The 21,215-nt window shown below is 36.6% G+C and overlaps 1 protein-coding gene across 2 annotated transcripts in view; it reads right to left on the reverse strand.

Annotated features, from left to right (window-relative positions):
- The window catches only part of SOS1 (SOS Ras/Rac guanine nucleotide exchange factor 1), a 49,027-nt gene extending 28,122 nt beyond the window's left edge, over positions 1-20,905 (reverse strand). For both annotated transcript variants that reach the window (XM_021717595.1, XM_008068138.2), the window contains exons 1-4: positions 20,799-20,905; positions 20,625-20,723; positions 8,861-8,988; positions 7,631-8,286 (exon numbers count right to left, since the gene is read on the reverse strand). In XM_021717595.1, the coding sequence (XP_021573270.1) occupies positions 7,631-8,286; positions 8,861-8,904 (700 nt within the window). In that variant the 5' untranslated portion in view covers positions 8,905-8,988; positions 20,625-20,723; positions 20,799-20,905. The remainder of the gene's footprint in view (positions 1-7,630; positions 8,287-8,860; positions 8,989-20,624; positions 20,724-20,798) is intronic.
- Positions 20,906-21,215: the final 310 nt, after the last annotated feature.

Below are 21,215 nucleotides of genomic sequence, written 5' to 3' on the forward strand. Positions count from 1 at the left end.
GGTAGAATGCTTGTGGATTTTGCAGTGTACTGCTGGCTTTTGTTCTTCCTATATTAGTGGCAAAAACATTGATATTAAAGCTTGACATCAACTTAGTTCTTGCCCTCTGCATACTCTGACCAGCTAGTCTTAAACTCATCATCGTCCACAGGAGAGTGCAGGCAAGAAAGGCAAAGGCCGAGCAGGCTCCACGGGCTCCAGGGTCTCAGAGTATCACCCAGAGGTTTACCTCCCTGGTAAAGAGAAAGGCCATGGTAATAATCCATTACTCTTCCTGACATCCATATTACTTTATCCAGATTTTTTTTTTTCAGTTGGAGTCTTACTCTGTCGCCCAGACTGGAGTGCAGTGGCCGCTCCCGGCCACCGCAGCCTTGACCTGCTGGGCTCTGGCGATCCTTCCGCCTCAGCCTTCCAAGTAGCTGGAACAACAGGCATGCGCTAGCACACCCGGCTAATTTTTTGATTTATTGTAGAGATGAGGTCTCGCCAAGTTGCCCAGGCGGGTCTCGAACCCACGGGCTCAGGCAGTCCACTCACCTCAGCCTCCCAAAGCGCGGGATTATAGGCTGAGCCATCGAGCCCGGCCAGTTATCCAGATTTTTAAAAATCATGTTAACAGAGCATACAACTAGAAACTGGGTCTATGAAATTAAAAAGGTTTAAAATTATTTTATTTGCTAGAGATCTTTCAGCTTCTAAACATGTTTACAAATAGTTATAAGCTATTAAAACTATTAAATGTGTTAGAATATGTTGGATTGGTCCTATTCCCAACTTTTAATTCCTTTTATTTCAAGTAGTTACAATGAACAGGAGTCTCCAACCCCCTGCATGAAGTAACACAGGAGGCTGACTGAGTGTGATCACTTCCCCAAGCCTGGCCTACTGCTGTCACCAGCACAAGAGACCTGGGCTGTCGTCTTGTGCATAAAGAGGAAGAAAGGCATCTCCCACAATTAAAAACAAAACAAAACAAAACAAAAACAATGCCCACATCTTACATCTAACTCAAATTTTACCAAGGCCCACATTTAATTGTAAGAGTCTTTAAAAGACAGAGGGGAAAATTCACTAACTTGAGTGTTTTACTGGGAGCATTCTTTTCCTGTTTATGTTATGGATTGGTAAACTGTAATTTAATGGTAAATTCATTGAGGGAAGCAAATTCCTTTATTTTTGCTAGGCTACACACTGTGGGTTAAAGTATTATAAGAAGTACAGTGTCTTTTATTAGGATTTAGTAAAATCAGAATGTGTTTGGATAATGCTTATTTAGGCTGACTCTGATTAAGAACCACCTGGAATTTAGCCATAAAACATTTATGATACAGTAACTTTTTCCCCAAAAAGAAAATTCATGGATTTATCATAAAACAGAACTCTATTCCCAGTCTGTTGGTGTATGTGGTAAAGGTAATGAATGAACTTAAATATCGGGCAACCTTGAATTTAAATTTATAATACCTTTTTAAGTTAAACAAAAATTTACAAAACAAAAATAGATTGATTTTAAATGCCCCATCACCTTTAGCTTTATACTTTCTGAGGCTAGAGTGGGTTACTGTAAAAGTAATTTAAATACATATAATCTTTAATAATTTCCTCTCTGTTGGTATTTTATTGTTTGTCTTCAGTTCCAGAGTTCCTCAAAAGTTAAAGACTAATGTCTCATCCAGAAGAAAAGATATTAAAACAGAAGGCTGTACAAGATTTTAAAACAGAGATTTTTATCGGTTTCATCACAGTCCTCCCTTTCAAGAATCTTCTTCCTGTTCTGCAAATCTATTTGTAAGGTGAGGCTACTGAAACAGCATGTTTAGGAAGCAGACGCAGTGGCCCCTATAGAGATGCTGAGCCGTCGCTGTCACACACCCTCAGCAGTGCTCCAGGCATACCTGAGCTGTGTTCTGAATTTAGGGTCTCCCCCACCCCATTTTAAAAGAAAAGTTTAAAATCAGCACCCATCCAGATCCGCTTCTCAGATGCCACTTAAGTCAGACTAAAAAGTTGTGGGATATCAAAGGTACTTTTGAATTAAAAGACAGAATAAAGCAAGTTCTAAGCGAATTAAAGTATGTTTTAAGAAAACTGTGGCTATTTTTAAAGGCAGGCTGTTTTAAAGTGGACTTTTTAATCTCACTAAGCCAAAGCTGCTGGCCATTTCAGTGTTGTAGAAAGAAACTGATTCTAGTGCTGGGAAAACTATGACATGCCTCGGTGCCATAGTCAAAGGGATCCCATTAATTTCTGACTCCTGTTACATAACATTCTCAAAGAACTATCTCAGTTTATTGCATATGATTTCTGTGAGGTGTGTAGGGCAGCAACAGAAGTAGCCGAGACTTATCCAGGGTCACACAGTTGAGGGCAGAGATGGAGCCAGAGCCTAGATCGTGGGACCCTGATTTGCATTCTTTTCTGCCATATCATGTAGTCTCCCTGGATCAAAGGAACCTTTAAGGTTTCCACAATTGTGAGATAGAAACATAAAGAACCGATACATGAGTTACATAATCACCACTGAAATTTACACCAACAGTTAATACAGAATATAGCTGTAACTGCTAATCTTGGTTAAAGGCACCAGAAATTCACTGAAAAAGTAGCAGTCTAACCGTGATTCTGTAGCTCCTGATAAGCCTTCTTCCAGATTTTAGGAAGTAGAGCTGTACCTTCCTGTACACTGTATTCAGAAGAGGAGTTTCTGGTGCTGGCAGTGAAATAAACACTCCCACAACTACCTCTGTTGTATTAGGTTCTAGAGTGACTCAAGTTTAAGTTGTTTTTGGCTTGATCGGAAGTAAGAGCAATCTTGCCAAAAACAAAAAGAAAACAGCAGAAACTAAAAATAAACCAAGAAAATTTGGCAAAATTTTAAGTACTTTCAAAATAAAATCTTTAAGGCTACATATATTCCCAGACTTGTATTAATCTATATAGACTCTATTTTGAGTCTAAAGGAATGAAAAATTGTATAATACATATATTTTAAATTTTATCCAGAAACATACATATCCCAGAAGCTATTTTTATTTCTATTGCATTAATTTTTCTGTTTCAATGACTGTAACATATACCACATCACACTAGCCTCTGGAGACATTTATCTATTGATGATGTAAAGGACTAAGATAACTTGATATACAAAATACCCAGCAGTAAGGACAGGTTATGTAATTTTGTAAGGGGACAAAGTACTTACTTCCGCCTATCAGGCAATGATATAAGCTAAGTTTTATACTGCATCTGTTAGTTGTGGAGCAATTACCTATATTCTAAAACCACGTTTCAGAGACAGATGGAAGGCAAACACAAAATCAAAGGCCAGGCTGGGTGTGGTTTTAAAACATAAACATGAACAAACAATTGTTTGAGAGGACGTAAAAAATAGCCTGTTTGATATTCTCCTCTGATTATCACTAGCTTCCAAGTGGTAAACAAAAAGTTCTCCACAACATTCTTTCTCAAACATAACACCCTGATGGATTTCAACATGAGCAACAACAAAAACTTGTTCTACAGTTTGTCTCCACCCCATCATTATCAGTAACATTACTCTGCTACTCAACCCCCAAATCCTTGCCCAAAGATTTTTCACCATAGTCACCAGCTACTTCATTTCTCCTCAACACAAGCTCTCTGTACAAATACCTTCCAACTCTACTATCAAGTCTCTAGCCTAGGTCTAGGTAATTTAAAACATGAGTTGCAGTTATTATTTTCTGCTGGTGTTCTAGCTGCCTGTCTCCCTCACTGTAAAATCATTCTTTGATATTCTTCTGCACAATTCTTCAAAATTTTAGGAACTCAGAATATACCTACATTAGTGTTCAGAATGTAACATTAGATTTGAGGTTTTGTCAAAAAATAAAATTATGACCAGTATCTATCCTTTGTGTCTATTTTCGTTGACACTTGACATCTGGCAAAGTCAATCAGATTTGTGAAATATTAATTGCATAAAAAGTTATTTATGTAAAGAACACCCCTCCCCCAACCACTATAGTAAAACACTGCTAATCAGGATGTCTGTTCATGTGATAATTCTCCCTTTAATACAGCCATTTAAAAAGCTACAAGAAACAATAAGCTGCTCAACAAGGATTTATAAACAATCACTCTTGAATTCCTTAAAAAAGGAAACAGACGCTATGCTGACGCACAAATGTTAAAAAAAAGTCTGAAGAGTTTAAAAATAGAACAGTACTGCCCTATAGATCAAAAATTATTCAAAAGATTTTTTAAAAATTGTTAAAGCACCCAAACTGAGCTTATATAGGACACAAACTCAAAAGAAATCTAAAGCAGGTTTTTGAGAATATTCTACATGAAGACATAAAATTGCAGTAAATACTTTTAAAGAGAACTATCTCTGGCTTAAGTTTTTAAAGTACCATCATCTGTAAAAGACAAATTTTTAAGTACCATCATCTGTAAAGGAGAAATTCACCATGCACGAGAGACACCCTTTCCCCACACTTCAATATGCGAAGCCTTTATTTTCTATAAAACGTCAATTCGCAAGTATTATCCTTACTTCAAGGTGATCTCACTTTTCTCCCTTAGACTACCAAACTGGACAAATCACCCTCCAGTCATTTCTCTACCGATGTTGTTTCAGGTCTCAATAGCTATTTGTACTTTATTGCCCATAACTACTCTGCAGCAAAAGTGAAATGCCTACTTTTAACTCATTTTCTTTGTGCACCCTGCTTTGTGCTTTACGTAAAGAAACGGTCTCTTCATATCATTGCCAGATTTAGAATGATCTGTTCAACTGGGTAATTTTTCCCCTAGTATTTGAGATAAATCAAGTTAACCGATTTCTAATTTTAAAATGTCTTTCTAGAAAGCTTTTCTTTTACAGAGCAAAGTATACCAATAAATAAACTACTGATGGGGTTTTGTCAAAAACTAAAATGATGACCTAGCTGTACACTAAAATCTATACATTACAATGAAAGTGTACTTATAGTTAAAATTTTCCTATTACCTATTTCAACAAGAAAAAACAATTACTCTGACTATATCTTCATAATAGATCCATGCTTACCAAGAAATGAACAAACCATTTATATTACTGGCAGTTCAAACCAAGGAAGTAATTCCCTTTATTTTTATTATTTAACACATAATTAAAAAATTATGTCACATTCTATTAACAAAAAAATCACCCTGAGTCAGTGTAACATGGTGAAGAATACACTCTATCAAGTCAAGAAACCTAATTTCAAATCCTTTTTCTGAAATTAACAGAAATAAAATTCATGGCAAATCATATATCCTTCAGGGGCCTTGGGTGAAAGTGAAAGTTTACACATCTCTTACACTAGAGATCTTTAGCTCCGTTTTGTATATTACTGTTAAAACCCTTGAGGGATAAAGTTGGCTGAAGCCACAGTGAAGTCTGAATTAAATAAGGGTCAACTAAGTTCTCTTCTGTTTTTATGATAATGTCTGACCAAACCACAATAATCTAAAAGATGTCTGTAAGGGGTGTCTCATACTATGTTATTAAATTTTCTCATGTATTATACCTAGTGTCTTTTATTAGCTTTTGTTTCGGTGTAAGCCCCTACCTATTCCTGTATGTTCTCCAATAAATGTACATACTAACCAACCAACCAAATCCCAAATCCCGTTTTTCTTTGGGGAGGCTGGAGAAAGAAGAGCAGACCGGTATTTCCTAAAGCAAATGGTCACCTGACCCATTGCCATCCCAGCAAGGACTCAGAAGTCCATTTTGGCCGTAAGAGGCCTTAAAAATAACTGCTTTCACATTTTACAAGTTCATAGATGGCCTATTAAAAACACATTCTATGTTGCCAGAAATAAGTTCAATAACAGACCTTATGGAACAGCCCAGATAAGCTAGTAGTTAACTCTAATTTGTGTATACTGTAAACCACAAATCAGAAAGCTTGTACAGTCCAGTCTCACCAGTACTATATTTATGACATTAGAATACTCAATTAAGATATTCAGTTAAACTTCAAAAGAAGGCAGAAAAGAAAAATGTCAAAAACGCAGCCCAACACTGGCATTTTATTTCTCAAGAAATTACTGGAAATAATTTTACTTAAAAAAAGAAAAAGCTAAATAATCTCATCAATTTAAACTTCACTGCACTTAACTTTGGCCCTATAAACTCTATAAATCTTGAAATTTAAGTGTTTAATATTAATTATAAGTAAAAGCAAAGTTTTATTATACTCAGAAACTAAAAAATGATATAAAGAGAGCAACTATCAGAAATAACTAATGAAACATCTAGACAAAAGTTAGCATTGTGCACATCAAGGAAAGAAAACTGCCAAGACTACAGAAAACTATCAGCTTATTCAAGTGAAGTGTGCTTGAAAATGTCACTCAAAAAAATAAACAAAAGACATAGTTCCCCAGAAAAGAAATATTTAATTGTAGTTTTGCAATTGCCTATTTATAAATTAATTTTGTGAAATATAGCAGTTTAAAGAAAATTACCTTTAACAATCAATGTATAGAAAAAACTATTTTAGCATCTTGGAATTTTAAAATGCTCTACAACCCAAGTATGTCACTAATGTGTGACAGTAAACACTTAAACTTTGTCTTCTTTAGTGGCTGCCACTTATAATGCTCTATGGGGGAAAAAAATGAAAACTTCTGTCTCACAAACACATATAAAAATCTAAGGATTAATTTTACTCTCAAAAGTCTAAGAACCCAAAACAAAGGTATTTAAGATGAAATGGTAACAGCTTCAAATGCTTATATTATAAAAATCTTACGAATCTTCCAGTAACTTAAAAACCAGGATAATGTGGCAAAAAGAGATCGTTTATGACCTTAAAAATACCTTAAGAAGTAGCAAAGAAATAACTATTTTGCAACCACAAATTTTTGGTAGTTTAATAAAACTGGTAGATCATACTAATTACTGAAAATTGTACCTCTCAAAAACAGCTTTGTATGTAAAAAAAGATAACTTATCTACTTTTCACATAAAATACTAACTTATTTAAATTTCCTGTACTTTCATTTTTTAATTTTTGGGTCAGTAAAATGAATACACTGATTACAGAAGTTTCTAGGTGAAAAACTATAATAAAACTGGAATCCTTGGCTTGCAGAATTGCTACACTTAATAGGTTTAGGAATGGAAACTGAAAAGAAGCAATGCTGTGTAGATCTGTACTACCAGCAGAATTTTGGTGATGAATGCACATTAACATTTTTACTTATTTTATAATTTCTGTAATGGAAAGAGAAGAAAGAAAAAAGAAAAAGCAGGAAAACAAAAGCAAAAACAAAAAACAACTTTTTAGACCGCAATAATGATGACTTGTTGCTAACTTTAGTTTCTGTTGCTTTGTAACTGGGTACATTTTGTCAAGTGACCTCATTTTCTCATCTGTTACTGACTGTAAGGTTAAAAATAACTTATGTAAATATGGTAGAAAAAGTACAAAATTCCAAAGAAGTATAAAGTGGTGGTATTTTTAGCCAAAGAAAACGCACCCTAATCACACAGAGGTCTTTGGTTGTTAGTTTGTCTTTTGTTTGGGGCACAATAGCCCGGGCAGCAAAGAATACCAGTTTGAAGCAGAAAACAAAAGCGACAGGCAGCCTGCCTGGTCCTTCTTACCTGCGTACATATGGTATGTGAGCCTCTCTATCAGTTTAACAACAGTTCCTGCTTTGATGATTGGAATCCCAGCCTTGGGCTGCACGTTCTCCTCAAATATGATATTCTCTTCAGAGTCAGGCTCTGCAAATCTATACACATCGGCACCAGGCAGCCTCATCTGCTCCTCCTTCTCTTCCTGAAGCATTGTTACATCAAGCATCCTCTCCAATGTACTTCGGTACTGTAAAGATATCAATGCTGCCATCCAATTGTTTTTCTCTTCAGCTGACTTGGCAGAAAATATAACACTATTTTCATCTTTTAAAATTATTTCGAAAGCATGCTTGTATTCATTGGTGTCATCTTTATCATTAATTTGTACCTTTCGCATAAAAAACTTTTCTTTAAGACGATATTCTGCATTGCTAGCACCAGGAAGTCTTGGCTGCCCATGATTTGATTTACAGCAAATCATTAAGCCATCAAAGAGAAATATGTGTCTCTCGTGCTTGGCTCCTACACGTGTAAGAGTTCCTTCCATTATGAACTCATTGCAACACTGTCCAATGTCTTTTCCCTCCCAGCCATCGATATTCTTCTGAATCTCGTTCATTTTCTTGATTGCTAGTTGCTTCCCCTTCATTTGCTGACTGTAAAACCGACATGCAGACTCGCTGGGATAAAGGGAAAGACACGATTAGTACACAGATGTCAGGGAAGCTGGAGTTCTACTAAATATTTAGAATGACAAATATTTAAAAAGTAGCCTAACACAATTTTAAAAATTAATTTAAAAGATTAAGTTATTTAGAAGTGTTTAAATGGAGAAGATCCAAAGCCTAAAACATGCAGCACATATTATAATTAGGAAAGTGGAAGCAATGTTATCTGAATTAATGCCTCAAGTCATATCATCCCTAAAATAAAGGACACTAGTCGTTTTACTTCAATTGAAAAATGATGCTGACATAAATCTACCCAGTACATTTTATTCTATCACTCCTTTAGCTTACCAGTTGACTCTCAGGAGGTCTTGTGTGGGAGTATGCAAGGAAAATGCACAAATATGAAAGGTTTTTCAAACAATAACAATTCTCTTGGCTTTGATGTCACTTCCTCTGAAAGACCAGGCTTGTCACTAAAACTATTTTCTTCATTGTTTACTTGAGGAGGGAACTGGGATCCCTGAATTTATACCACAATATTCAAGGTGAAAAGAAGGATATTTTAAAAAGTGAAAATATTCACCTCAGTCTTCGTTTTGCAAGACTTTTAGAACATATTTTTTCCATGCCACTCTGAACATTAAGCAAAGCTGTTATTGCTTGTTTTAAACATTCCTTGTCTTCTTGATCTTCACTTTTTTCTTCTAACTGCTGTAAAGCCAAAATGACAAATCTGAAGTAGCAGGACAGTTTAGGACAAAATAATAAGCTCACTTTATTTAAGGATAAAAATAACATTCAACAACTCTTTCTACTACAATAAAAATTTTAAATGTGTCGTAAAATATATTATTCTTTTTAAAAGTGGTTTTTCTTTGTGTATTGCCATCCAAATTAATATGCACCAGTTTTCCATGTAAGAAAACAAGAGTAGCGGTGTTAAAAGATGGGTATACCTTGTGCCAGGTGGTAATGTGCAGTTTCTCAAGGTGCACATTCCTGAAAACAAATGAGGGGCATAAACTGTCGACCACAGGACCAGGCACAGCACTAAGCATGCAGACGAGGGACTTCTTAAAGCATGGAATTTGGTCTTAGGTTTCTGATCCCTTTGTTGTTGTTGTAGGGTATTGGGAGGATAAGGAAGATGAATACACAGAGAAGGCTGCCATATAGTGGAGAGGAATTTCAAACACAAAACCTAGGATCACGTTTTGATTCTACTTCTCTGTGTGACCTCGGGGCAAGTTACTTCATCACTGAGCCTGACTTTTCCCATTGACAAATGAGGCTTATGAAAAGCCCACCCTACCTGCTTTAAGGGCTTGGTATTAAAAATCAAAGCACTTTGTAAATGGTAACACACAATGTAAGTGTAAGCTGTTTTCTTTGTAGTTCTGCTACAAAATTAATGACAGTGGCATGAAGAACTTTGTGTCCACGTTAAGCCTGTGAGTAAAGCTAGCAGTATAAATTCAAGCACGTTTTCCTTTAGTGGCAAATATCTATCTATGCAGACAGAAAGTCTGTGCTTAATAAGAACTAAGTCATCAATAACTACTAATTGTCAACACAATAAGGTGGTTGTGATTCAAGCAAGCAACAGAGGTTTGAGTGACAATAATTCAGTAACCCAAACCTTCTAACCCTGTTTCTGGCTACCAAAAAGGGAAAAGTTAACTAATAACATTTTATCAATAGCACTTTCATGCTACTATTTAAGAAAACCTACTCTATACCATTAAGGAAAAGATTTGAGAAATAAAACCATAAAATATTCAGAGTGATTTGTAAAGACATTTACTTTTCAGTGAGTTTCATTATTCATTAGTATGTTAGTACTTTAAGGATTTTATGTTCTTGAGAAGTATTCCTTAAAGGACAGCAACACATTCCTTTCTGTTTCAACAGATAAAAATTAGTTATGCGCATATACACACGTACTGATGACCTGTGAAAAGTAAACAGATTTCTTACTTAGTGTTCTAAACCATCTTTTTTTTTGAGTTGGAGTCTCACTCTGTCGCCCAGACTGGAGTGCGGTGGCCGCTCCTGGCCACCACAGCCTCGACCTGCTGGGCTCCGGCGATCCTTCCACCTCAGCCTTCCAAGTAGCTGGAATTACAGGCATGCGCTACCACGCCCGGCTGATTTTTTGATTTATTGTAGAGATGAGGTCTCGCTGCCCAGGCGGGTCTCGAACCCATGGGCTCAGGCAATCCACTCACCTCAGCCTCCCAAAGGTGAGGGATTACAGGCTGAGCCACCGAGCCTGGCTTAAACCATCTTTTTTTAAAAAAAGTTTTACTTAAAGTATTTTAATGTTCAAAAATTCCAAAAATAGTAAATACTGTATTGTAATGTCTATTTAATGCTTAGCTTTTATTATCCAGATTTAATTCACCACACTTTCCATTAGAGGCACAGTCTGCATTGTTAGAAAAATATTAAGTCTCAATTGTAGCAAGTATGAGAAAAACCTATTCATGATAATTCCCAACATAAAAAGGCTATTAATAAAGAAAAGACTATTTCCCAAAGGAGACAAGACTTTTAAAATACATACATTTTAAAAATATTCAAATACTTTTTATTCATAGTATCACTCTTCACTATGGCCAGCTAGAATAAAGCAAGCCAATGCTTGGGTGTTTGTAAAGAAAGATACTAGGTATTTCTTAGTGAACATTACTGGAGACAGAATGCTAGACTCCAGGTAGTCTCTCAAAGTACCTTCCATCTTTACCATTCGAAACTATTTGCCTCTCACATGGCAGAAATTTTGGAGACATATAAAATACACCATTAATATTGTTAAGTTTAGGCTTTGAAGGCACCAGATAATCTACCTAACATTGAAAACTATTTATATTAAGAAAAGGCAAATTCAATGAAAGCATCACTGAAGAATGAAGTACTTCACTGAGTTGTTTCAGAATTTAATCACTCACAAATAAAGATCAGAGAGATTAAAGTCAATAAGATACAACACAATTTTTCAGGCTTAAAGAATCAACATCAATAGGTAGTAGAATATTGAGCCCTTGATGTTTTGTCCTTGATATTTTTCATATTATTAATTCAGGCAAACATACCCAATGTCATACAATACACACAAATCTAGTACACATAAAAAGAATTATAAAAGAAAAAATCCATCTGGGCATGCCTTTGATTTTCAATTCTAAATGTTTCAAGTCTCTTAGTCACTGTAGCATTTTTTGCATACAGAATGTACCAGTATCTCAAAAATATTAATATTTTAAAAACCACAAACTCAAAGTATATTTCAAGCCCAGAAAACTTTCCTGATGAATTAATTTTTAAATGTCATTTTTACCTTCATAGCATCTAAAATAAATTTCAGTATAATAAATGATGCTATAAGCATTTGCTTCTTCTTTTACCTAACATAGCTGATTTAAACTGGGCACTACAGAATAATCCTAGCTAACTACCATCAAAGGTGTAGCATACTGTTGCTACAGAAACAAAGAGGTAGCAACTAGTGTGCAAACGAGACTCTACAACGTAGCATCTTCTTATTACCAATGTGATATGCAATACCATGTTTTTCATGGGTGTCTATTTAATAACACTGTGCAACAGCAACAATTAAATTTTACAAATGCATTTTATTTAAAGTTTTAAAAATTATGAAGTCCTGAGATTATATTGCCATTATGAAATTGTATTTAAACTCATATAGGGGATCATTCTAAAGCAGAATGGAATATGCTCTAGATCTAGAGATGATAAGCTTTATATTTTCACAAGGAAGAAGCCACTTTTACCCGTGAATATTTTTTTGGGTCTCTGAGAAATAAGTAAAGGGGCAGTATAGTCAATATGGCATTTTGCATGTCCAGAGGAAGCCCTGGGAGACACATGGAGGGAGTTACCTGGGGAAACAAGTAAGGAGCTGTGGAAAGAAAAGGATACAGTGAATGCAGGGGACACAGTGGTATCCGGAATAACAACGCTCAAGATTGTTTTATACATAAAATAAATTGTTGTACCCAATGCAGTTCCTATACGCTTAATTCATTCACAAACATATAATGGCTTCCATTTGTTCAAACAAGGCAACTCTTGAATTCAGTTTTTATTTTTAGAAATTAATTTTCCCCAGCTTGACGTTGTATAAAATGCCATTTACTAGATGGCACAGACAGGCAGAACCACCACCCAATACTCCCGACTCTCAGTCCAGTGACCTTTTCACTACAGTACCCAAATAACTAAAATGATCTTTCATTTTTTTTAAAGTAGGATTTATTAAGAAGAAAGAAAAACTCCCATAGTGGGAGGGGACCCGAGGGGGTTGCCCCATTTTGTTTTGTTTTGTTTTTTCTTTTGAGTCTTACTCTGTCACCCAGGCTGGAGTGCAGTAGCACAATAATAGCTCACTGCAGCCTTGAACTTCTGGGCTCAAGCGATCCTTCAGCCTCAGCCTCCCAAGTAGCTGAGACTACAGGCACACATCACCATACTTGCCTGTGTTTTTTGTTTTGTGTAGAGAGAGGGTCTTGCTGTGTTGTGCATGCTGGTTGCAAACTCCTGGCCTCAAGTAATCCATCTCACCCTCCCAGAGCGCTGGGATTAAAGGTGTGAGCCACCATGTCTGGACTAAAATGGTTTTTTAAAACCTAATTAGAAATTATTTACTAAATAAAACCTTTTTCACTACACAGGTACATCACAAAGCACAAGAATGACAAAATGTATAGTCAAGAAATATACATTATAATTGTCCAAGTCAGGATATAAGAATAAAGATCTGTATTTATCTTAAATACCGTATACACATAAAAAGCTCATCATCAAATGAGAGAACACAAGCAAAGATCAGGTTCACGTTTCAGTTTTGGAATGGTTATTTGTATACTGTTTGATGAGAAACTATAGCAGATTACAAAGTGGAAAACTCAGTCAAAGAGTAAACTTGACTTACTAGCCCTCTTAGCAAGTGTATGGAATATTATCCAAATTACTCCAGAAACAATTAACCAACTGCTCAGTAATACAAGCCGTCTGCACCTGACTCTTTGCCACACCATCGTTTAAACATTCCATTACAGACTGAGAAGAAGGCAATGGCACTCAAACAAATGAATTCTTCTTCTGTGATAGCAGCACATCTAAAAGGTGTGAGTAGAGAAGGTGAAATTCTTAACTAAAACAAGAGTTGAAGCCTGAAACTTAAAACAGGAAATTAAACCAAAAAAAGTTAGGATATCTCATTTATAAAAACACCTTTTAAAACCATCTCTTAGTTTTTCTTCTTCTTCTTCTTCTTTTTTTTTTTGAGTCAGGGTCTCATTCTGTTGCTCAGACTGGAGTGCAGTGGCCCCATCATGGCTCACTGTAGTCCTGACCCTTTGGGATCAGGCGATCCTTCTGTCTTAGCTTCCTGAGTAGCCATGACTACAGGTGTGCACCACCATGCCTGGTTAATTTTCTGATTTTTTTTGTAGAGATGAGGGCTCACACTCTGGGCTCAAGCAATCCTTCTACCTCAGCCTTCCAAAGTTCTGGAATTACAGGCGTGAGTCACCATGCCTGGTCTTTTCTGTTCTTATCAGAGAAAAACTTACTATCAGTGCCCCTCATAGCAGTTTAGTGGGCTTAAAATTAAAAACTAGAGTAAGACAACAGTCATCTATTTATTTACAATGGCTCCTGTAGTTCACCATCCTGTTTAACTTTTGACACGCAACATCTACGGTCAGAGCCGATGAGCCCATGGTTTCTGGGTAAGAATTTCTAACTTTAGAAAGCTGGTTCAAGGGAATGGATGCTAGACAGACCCATGTTGGGTTTATTTTTATGATACGCAATAAGAGATTTGTTTTCTAAATCTCTTATTGCTGGTGTTGGGACATCAGTTCATTTACAGTATAAAAAATGGTCTGAATAATGATTTAAAATAAAATGGATGGAGAACATGAAAGTAGATGCTATCTGGAGTAGAGGACACGTTACACTAGCTAGCTCCAAGCTGTGGACAAACAGCAAACCAAAGCCATTAACCACTGACCACGAGATGGTTTAGTAGGGGTCTGCAGACATGTTTTTACAGAGTTTTTGGCATACTATGTGAAAACCACTAGTGGGTGTTTAAAGTATGTCATATACTGCAGTTCATATTTGTCTTTTCCAATTAGTTTTATGTAACATTAAGAAAGAGACTACTTTGTGAGGAAAAAAAATCTACTTTTGACTTAAAAAAAAAAAAAATCAGAATCTCACTGTCACCCAGGCAGGAGTGCAGTGGCATGCTCACAGCTACTGCAGCCTTGACCTACTGGCCTCAGGAAATCCTTCTGCCTCAGTCTTCCAAGTAGCTGGAAGGCATGCGCCACCACACCCAGCTAATTTTTTGATTTATTGTAGAGATGAGGTCTCACCAACCTCAAATCCCTGGGCGCAGGCAATTCTCTTGCTTCTGTCTCCCAAACTGTTAGGACTACAGGTATGAGCCACCATACCTGGCCTGCTTTTGACATTTCTTAGTTCTTGACCCTGTTAAGGTTTTCTACCCTTGTTGTACCTCAGTTCTACATTTTTATATTTAATCCTTTCCCATACTTCCTGTACTCAAGTATCTGGGGCTGAAATTTTTGTAATATCTGTAATGTAATGTTAGCAAGAAACCCAGGGGAAAGAGTTAAGGACTGGTCTCTAAGTCAGTCTAGAACACACAACCCAGGAATATTAGACAAATTAATGCTACATTTTAACATCTAGCAAGAGTCTAACCGTGTGCACAGTCAGATTAATCTTCAGCTTTTTTCTGAAATAAAGCTTGTGATCAAGATAAACATTCCAATGTTGTCATAAATTACCATAAATTGCAAGATTTATTATTGCATTGGTTCTTAATTTAATCTTTCTAAAAATGCATGTTTGTTATGTGTTAAAATTAAACCTGAACATGTTTTCTCTCAATTATTTTGCTAATCTTGTACTTTTTATTATGAATGAAACCAAATTGTGGAGATTTTAAGTGTTAAATTTCCGATTATTTTTTCATTTAAGAGAAAGCATACATAATAACCCTATCCCCAACTATACATACCTAGTCTTATTCACATAATTTAGTAATTTTATATTTCTATAAGTTTTTACCTGCCTATAATTAGTCTATCTGAAAAATACTACAGTTGTTGGCTTTTCACTAGATTTGTATAGAACTGAAGTTAAATTGTAAAATCTAAGATCAGGATGGCATGATAATTTAATTGATCTAAAATAAAAAAGATAAACAAAAATTAAAAAAGACAGCCAGTGTATACATTGTAGAATCAGAAAAACAAAATATAATTTTTATAGTATACCAAGAACTAATTGTTATGGGTTGAATTGTGTTACCCTCAAAAGATATATTATAAGTCCTAATCCCTGGTACCTATGTCTGTGAGCTCTTTTGGAAATAGGACGTTTACAGATGTAATCAAGTTGAGATGAGGTCATCTTGGACTAGGGTAAGCATGAAATCCACTGACTCGGTATCTTTATAAGAGAAAGGAAAGGGAAGTTTGGATGCAGACACATAGAGAAGAATGTGAAGAACCTGATGTGAAGACGGAGGAAAGACTGGAGTGATGGTGGCTCCAACCCAGGATCCCAGGGGGCCACCAGGCATGAGGAAGTGGCTGTGGGTTCTTCCTGAGCCTCTGGAGGAAGAACAGCCCTGCCCACTCCCGGGTTTCAGATGCTGCCACAGTCTGCAAGAGGCTAGGTTTCTGTGTGTTTTTTAAAGCCACTCTGTCTGTGGTATTTTGCTATGGCAGTCTTAGGACACTAATGTGCTAATGTATACACAACAACACAGATTTCAACCTGATTTTTAAAAATCGAGGGAACTAGCATACTAGAAAGAACAGGTAACTCTCTAGGAAATTAACTAGTTCAGAGTCATCCTGGATGATTTTTTTCTAATGTGTGTCTGGATATTTCTTGGGGGAGAGAAAATCATATATCTAAGGAACAAAGAAAAACATTAATATTTTTGATGAACCAAACATGTACTGATTTGCTAACTTCAAAATACTCATCAGTGTATTTACTTAGCCCCAAGGAACAAGGCTAAAGCAAATTAAATGTCACATAGAAAATCACTTTATTGAAGCAATATGGTTTTCAAGGACATAAAGGACATTCTTTTACTTCAAAAGAAAATGAACTTTTAAATTTCATCAAAAGACCCAAAGGTTTGACTGCTAACTTAAACTGCTGAAAGAAAGTATTTTTTCAGTTTCAGTAGCATTAAAGTCTTATACCATTTTAATAATTTATGTTTAAATTGACAAGTAAAATGGTATATTTATGGTTATGGTATACAATAGGATCTCTTGAGCTATGTGTACCTTGTGGAATGGCTAAGTCAAACTGTTTAACATATGTGTTACCTCACATACTTTTTTCCTGTAAGAATACTTAAAATCTAATCTTTTGGCAATTTTCAAGTATATAAAGTATTGTTAACTGTAGTCACCACGATGTAAATAGGGTCTCTTGGACTTACACCTCCTGACTGCCTGAAATGTTGTGTGCTTTGACCAACATTTCCCCAATCCCCCATCCTCCAGCCTCTGGTGACCACGATTTTGCTGCTATGACAAGACAGACAATAGAAATGGGACAAGTTCTAGAAAGAGGTGAGGAGAAAGTAAGGTGCTCAGTGAAAAGGTCAACCCAGGAAACCACGAAAAACTTCCAAGAGAAACCAACATCAAACAAGCCCTTTGGATTTCCCAGATGAAAAGGAAGGATAGAAAGGGGGTGGGGAGGACCTGCAAATAAGTGGCATATCCAGGGCTGCCGTAAAGCATCAGGTGGCCAAGACCCAGGCTGAGAGAAGAAGTGAGAAAGCTGCAGGGAAGCCAAAGAACTTAGATGTGTGACACAGGTGGGAAGGAGCCAGCTGCACATGGCTTTTTCTTTTTCCCCCAAATGGACCAAAGAGTCACTGGCTTGCTTTAAATTAGTTTTTTCAACTTTTAAGCTTTTACAAGCGTAATCTACCAGGTGAGGGTGGTAGGGTGGAAACTCAAATGTGAGGCTCTACTTTGGACCAGAGTAGGCTCGTCAAGGCTTGCAGACTTTTGGAATTTTTATCTCTATTTCCCCCTGTATTCTTCTGTTTAACCTTGGCTGTCACCATCAGACAGACATAGCGTGAGGACTCTTCCTGCATCTGTGGAGGAACCCGCAGCAGACAGGAACTGCTCAGGTGTATGAAACAGATGCAGAAGCACACATTTCAAATGGGGAGTTCTAGGAGACACAGCTCATACAAGGAAGGTGCCAGTTCTGAGGCATGAGACGTGGAGGCCCTGAACCAAGGACCCGTCAGGAAGAAGGGGCACAATGGCCGGATTCCAGAGTGGCTTCTGGAATCCAGTCACGAGCATCTGGTAATGAGTGGGAGGGAAGGGAAGAATCAGGGATGACATAGTGGCTTCTGGTGAGGGGACCTGAGCCATGAAGGTATGCAGTGCAGGAAGATGACAGAGTTGGGCAGGCAGGGTGGCAGCAGTGATGGAGGAAGGGAGTAAAATGTGAAGTTGAAGAGAACTGCACGATCAGAGGAAAATCTGCAGTGATGACAACACTGTCTGGTGACCTTCTTACTATATGTGATATACTTTTGCATCCAGTATCTTGGTTGACAGGACAACCCAGCAATGAGAGCATTTCAGAAATAAGGAAACGGGGCTCTGTAGTTAAAGGAATTTGTCACAGAACACACAGCTAGAGGCTACTTAGAAAGAACTGGAGAAGAAGCATCTGCCTTCTAACCAGGCTAGGGATCATGCAAAAGTTACCCCCCACTACAGATCGATTAAGGCCAATTTCTAGTTGTCACTGCTGACTAAGGGCTTTGCTGCCTCAGTTTTATGCAATCAGTGCTGAGTCCAGAATCACCAGGCTCAGACTGACAACAGGGTAATGGCAACACCCGGAAGAAAAGGCAATTTAGAACTCATAAGAATCACATAGTTGGAAGAATATCCTAGAGCCTTAAGAAGTGAAAGGTGGCCGGGCGCAGTGGCTCACACCTATAATCCCAGCACTTTGGGGGCCGAAGTAAGAGGATTGACTGAGCCCAGGGGTTCGAGACCAGCCTGGGCAACTTGGTGAGACCTCATCTCTACAATAAATTAAAAACTTAGCCGGTTGTGGTGGCACGTGCTTGTAGTTCCAGCTATTTGGAAGGCTGAGGTGGAAGGATCACCTGAGCTGAGCAGGTGGAGGCTGCAGTGGCCATGAGTGTGCCACTGCATTCCAGCCTCGGCAACAGAGTGAGACTCACAACTCAAAAACAAAACAAACAAACAAACAAACAAAAAAACTGTAAGGTTTTTCGGTTCATCAGATGGAAGAAACCCCATGATAGTTTCTCTAAGAAATGTCCATAAATGTATTATATTTTTAAATGGTTCTGTGATCTAATTGTTTTGGGAAATCCTGGAAAACAGATCGCTTCATTGTGCAATTTTACAAAACAGTTCCCTGAAAATTTCAAGGGGTATAATTAAGGATGCAGTGTTCCTCCCAAATATTGGACCACTGAGTATGCCCCACACACTTAAAGAGTATCTCATGAGACTAGCTACTCATACAGTATACCTTGAAAATACTGTTTGATGAAATATTTAAGTAAACAACATGCCAACAAATACAAGTTAAAAATAAGTACAAAAAGTACATTAATGTTGAGGTAATGTAGAATAAAAGAGTCAACAGAGTCTGTGGATTAATTAGGCAGAGTTTCCTGCCCAATATCCTGCAAATGTTGCAATGTAACTTAGGCAGTAATTCAAACAAGGGCTATACATGCTTAGGTCAGTAGAAATCTTAAATTGCTAGATGATGCACTTACAAAAATTCTCTTACCACAAGTTACAATTTTAGAAATTGTAATGGCCTAAACTTGGTGGGAGTAAATAGTTAATTTCTCTTATATTACTGAGATGATGGGGTTTTATAGCCTTCTGAACCTTTATCAAAGCTTCTTGTTCTTATTTATAAATTAATAACTGCTTTGAGGTTTTATATGGTCTTTGAGTCTTTCAGAATTTCATTACAGGCCCAGGTAAAAATCTCATTATTAGAGAAATCATTACAAAGAAGAATGCTATATGACAAAACTGTTTGTAAATGTCCCATTATGACTATAGCTAGTCATAAATAGTTCTTTGTAAATAATTATCTTATACACCAAATGCTTCTTTTCTTGATTATTCTCTTAAGCTGATCATCCTATATTACCAAAGACTTTAAATGGTATGCCATTTACAGTCTGGAACAGATAGTTAAGAGCTTTGTAATTCTGCCTAATGACTAAAAATACCTTTTGACTCTCTTAGTCCTTACCCAATTTAAACATCCCTACTTGAGAAATCTAAGGGAAGTCCAGGTAACTCCCAAGCAATGCAAAGAGACCTGAGAAAATGGAAGGAAAATGGAGGGATGAGCACTCCTCCAGTGTACTAAAATTCACAGGCCTTCTACTCATTCATGGATTCATTACAGAGAGCCCATTTCATCAACTGCTCGTGCAAACTATATGTATTATTTCTCGTAATACATTCTCCAAAACAGAATCAGGATAGTGAGCAGAATTTTCCTTTGCCGAAACATTCATTTAAAAGTAAAAGAGATAAGAATGGTATAATGATATGTCTTGACATGTCTTTGTGGGGCTAGTTCATTAAAGGTAAATAGAGTATCACTTTGAGCTAGACTATTCAATTATAATTAATATAGAGTAAAGGCTCCCTTTCCCTTAATTTCTGTGCATAATAGGAAAAGAAAAAAAGAGACAAAAACCCCTTCCTTTCAGTCAGTTCTTCTTAATATTTTGAGCTGTAATTACATGGGGAATTTTTACTGGGATTATGCACATTCACTGTTTCTAAAGTAATGATGAACAGTTTAACAGAGACAGTTGCAAACTTGAGCTATGAAAATTAGGTAAATTAAGCTCCCTCATTACTTTGGTCTTATCCTCACACTGGGTTGCTTATCTGAGTGCCTGAATTTGCTGAGGTCCCCAAATGGAGACTGGGAGGCATAAATCCAAGGTTGTTTTCAAAGAATCAGTCGTGTAAACAAAAAATAAGGGCACAAGATACAAATATCTGACCACTGCTTTAAAATCCACTATTAAAACTGGAGAAAACATGCCACTGTCTTACAGATTGATTTACATTTGCTTCTTAACTGGAAAAAGATGGATACACACTATTGTGCATGGGTGCTCACATAATTGACAAATGAAATAGTGAAAAAAACTGATTACACTTGAATATTTTAGAAATAGTAAGTTTTCTTACCTTCAAAAGTTCAAAGTAATGCAGACAGTGGTAAACAGGGGCTAGAAGTAGTCTGGGTAAAACATATTGGACAGCTTCTTTGAAACCTTCGCCTATTGACTAGAAAAGAAAGTGATTTAATTTTTTTTGTTTACTTTTCTGACATCATACGTCTTAATTTAAAAATTACTGTACCTGCAAATAAAGCGCAGCCCCAGGCTTTGATAACTGACTAAGGAAACGATCATGAAAACCCGGTCGTAAAATATCTCGAGCATACGATTCATATGGATCAAATGCCAGTTCCTTAGAAAATAAAGAAGGTAAAACATAAATAATCTACTACTATAGACACAGAAAAATTACGGGCATGCCTACACCAGCACAATTACATTTTTCTTTTAGCGTCTCTAAACAACAAAAATCTACAACTATTAATTATAATTTTAATGGAATAAATCCCAATATTCTTAAGAGAACAAATGAGTTCTTTCTGATGAGTAATAGGATCCTTATATGTTATAACACTTCTCATTAAAGGATTCTATAGAGTATTATCAACAAACATGGACATAAAGAATGAGAAGACTTTTGGTTCTGGAAAATAAATGA

Source organism: Carlito syrichta, unplaced genomic scaffold (genome assembly GCF_000164805.1).
Source record: "Carlito syrichta isolate Samal-C Ts95f unplaced genomic scaffold, Tarsius_syrichta-2.0.1 Scaffold309881, whole genome shotgun sequence".
NCBI classification, from domain to species: domain Eukaryota; kingdom Metazoa; phylum Chordata; class Mammalia; order Primates; family Tarsiidae; genus Carlito; species Carlito syrichta.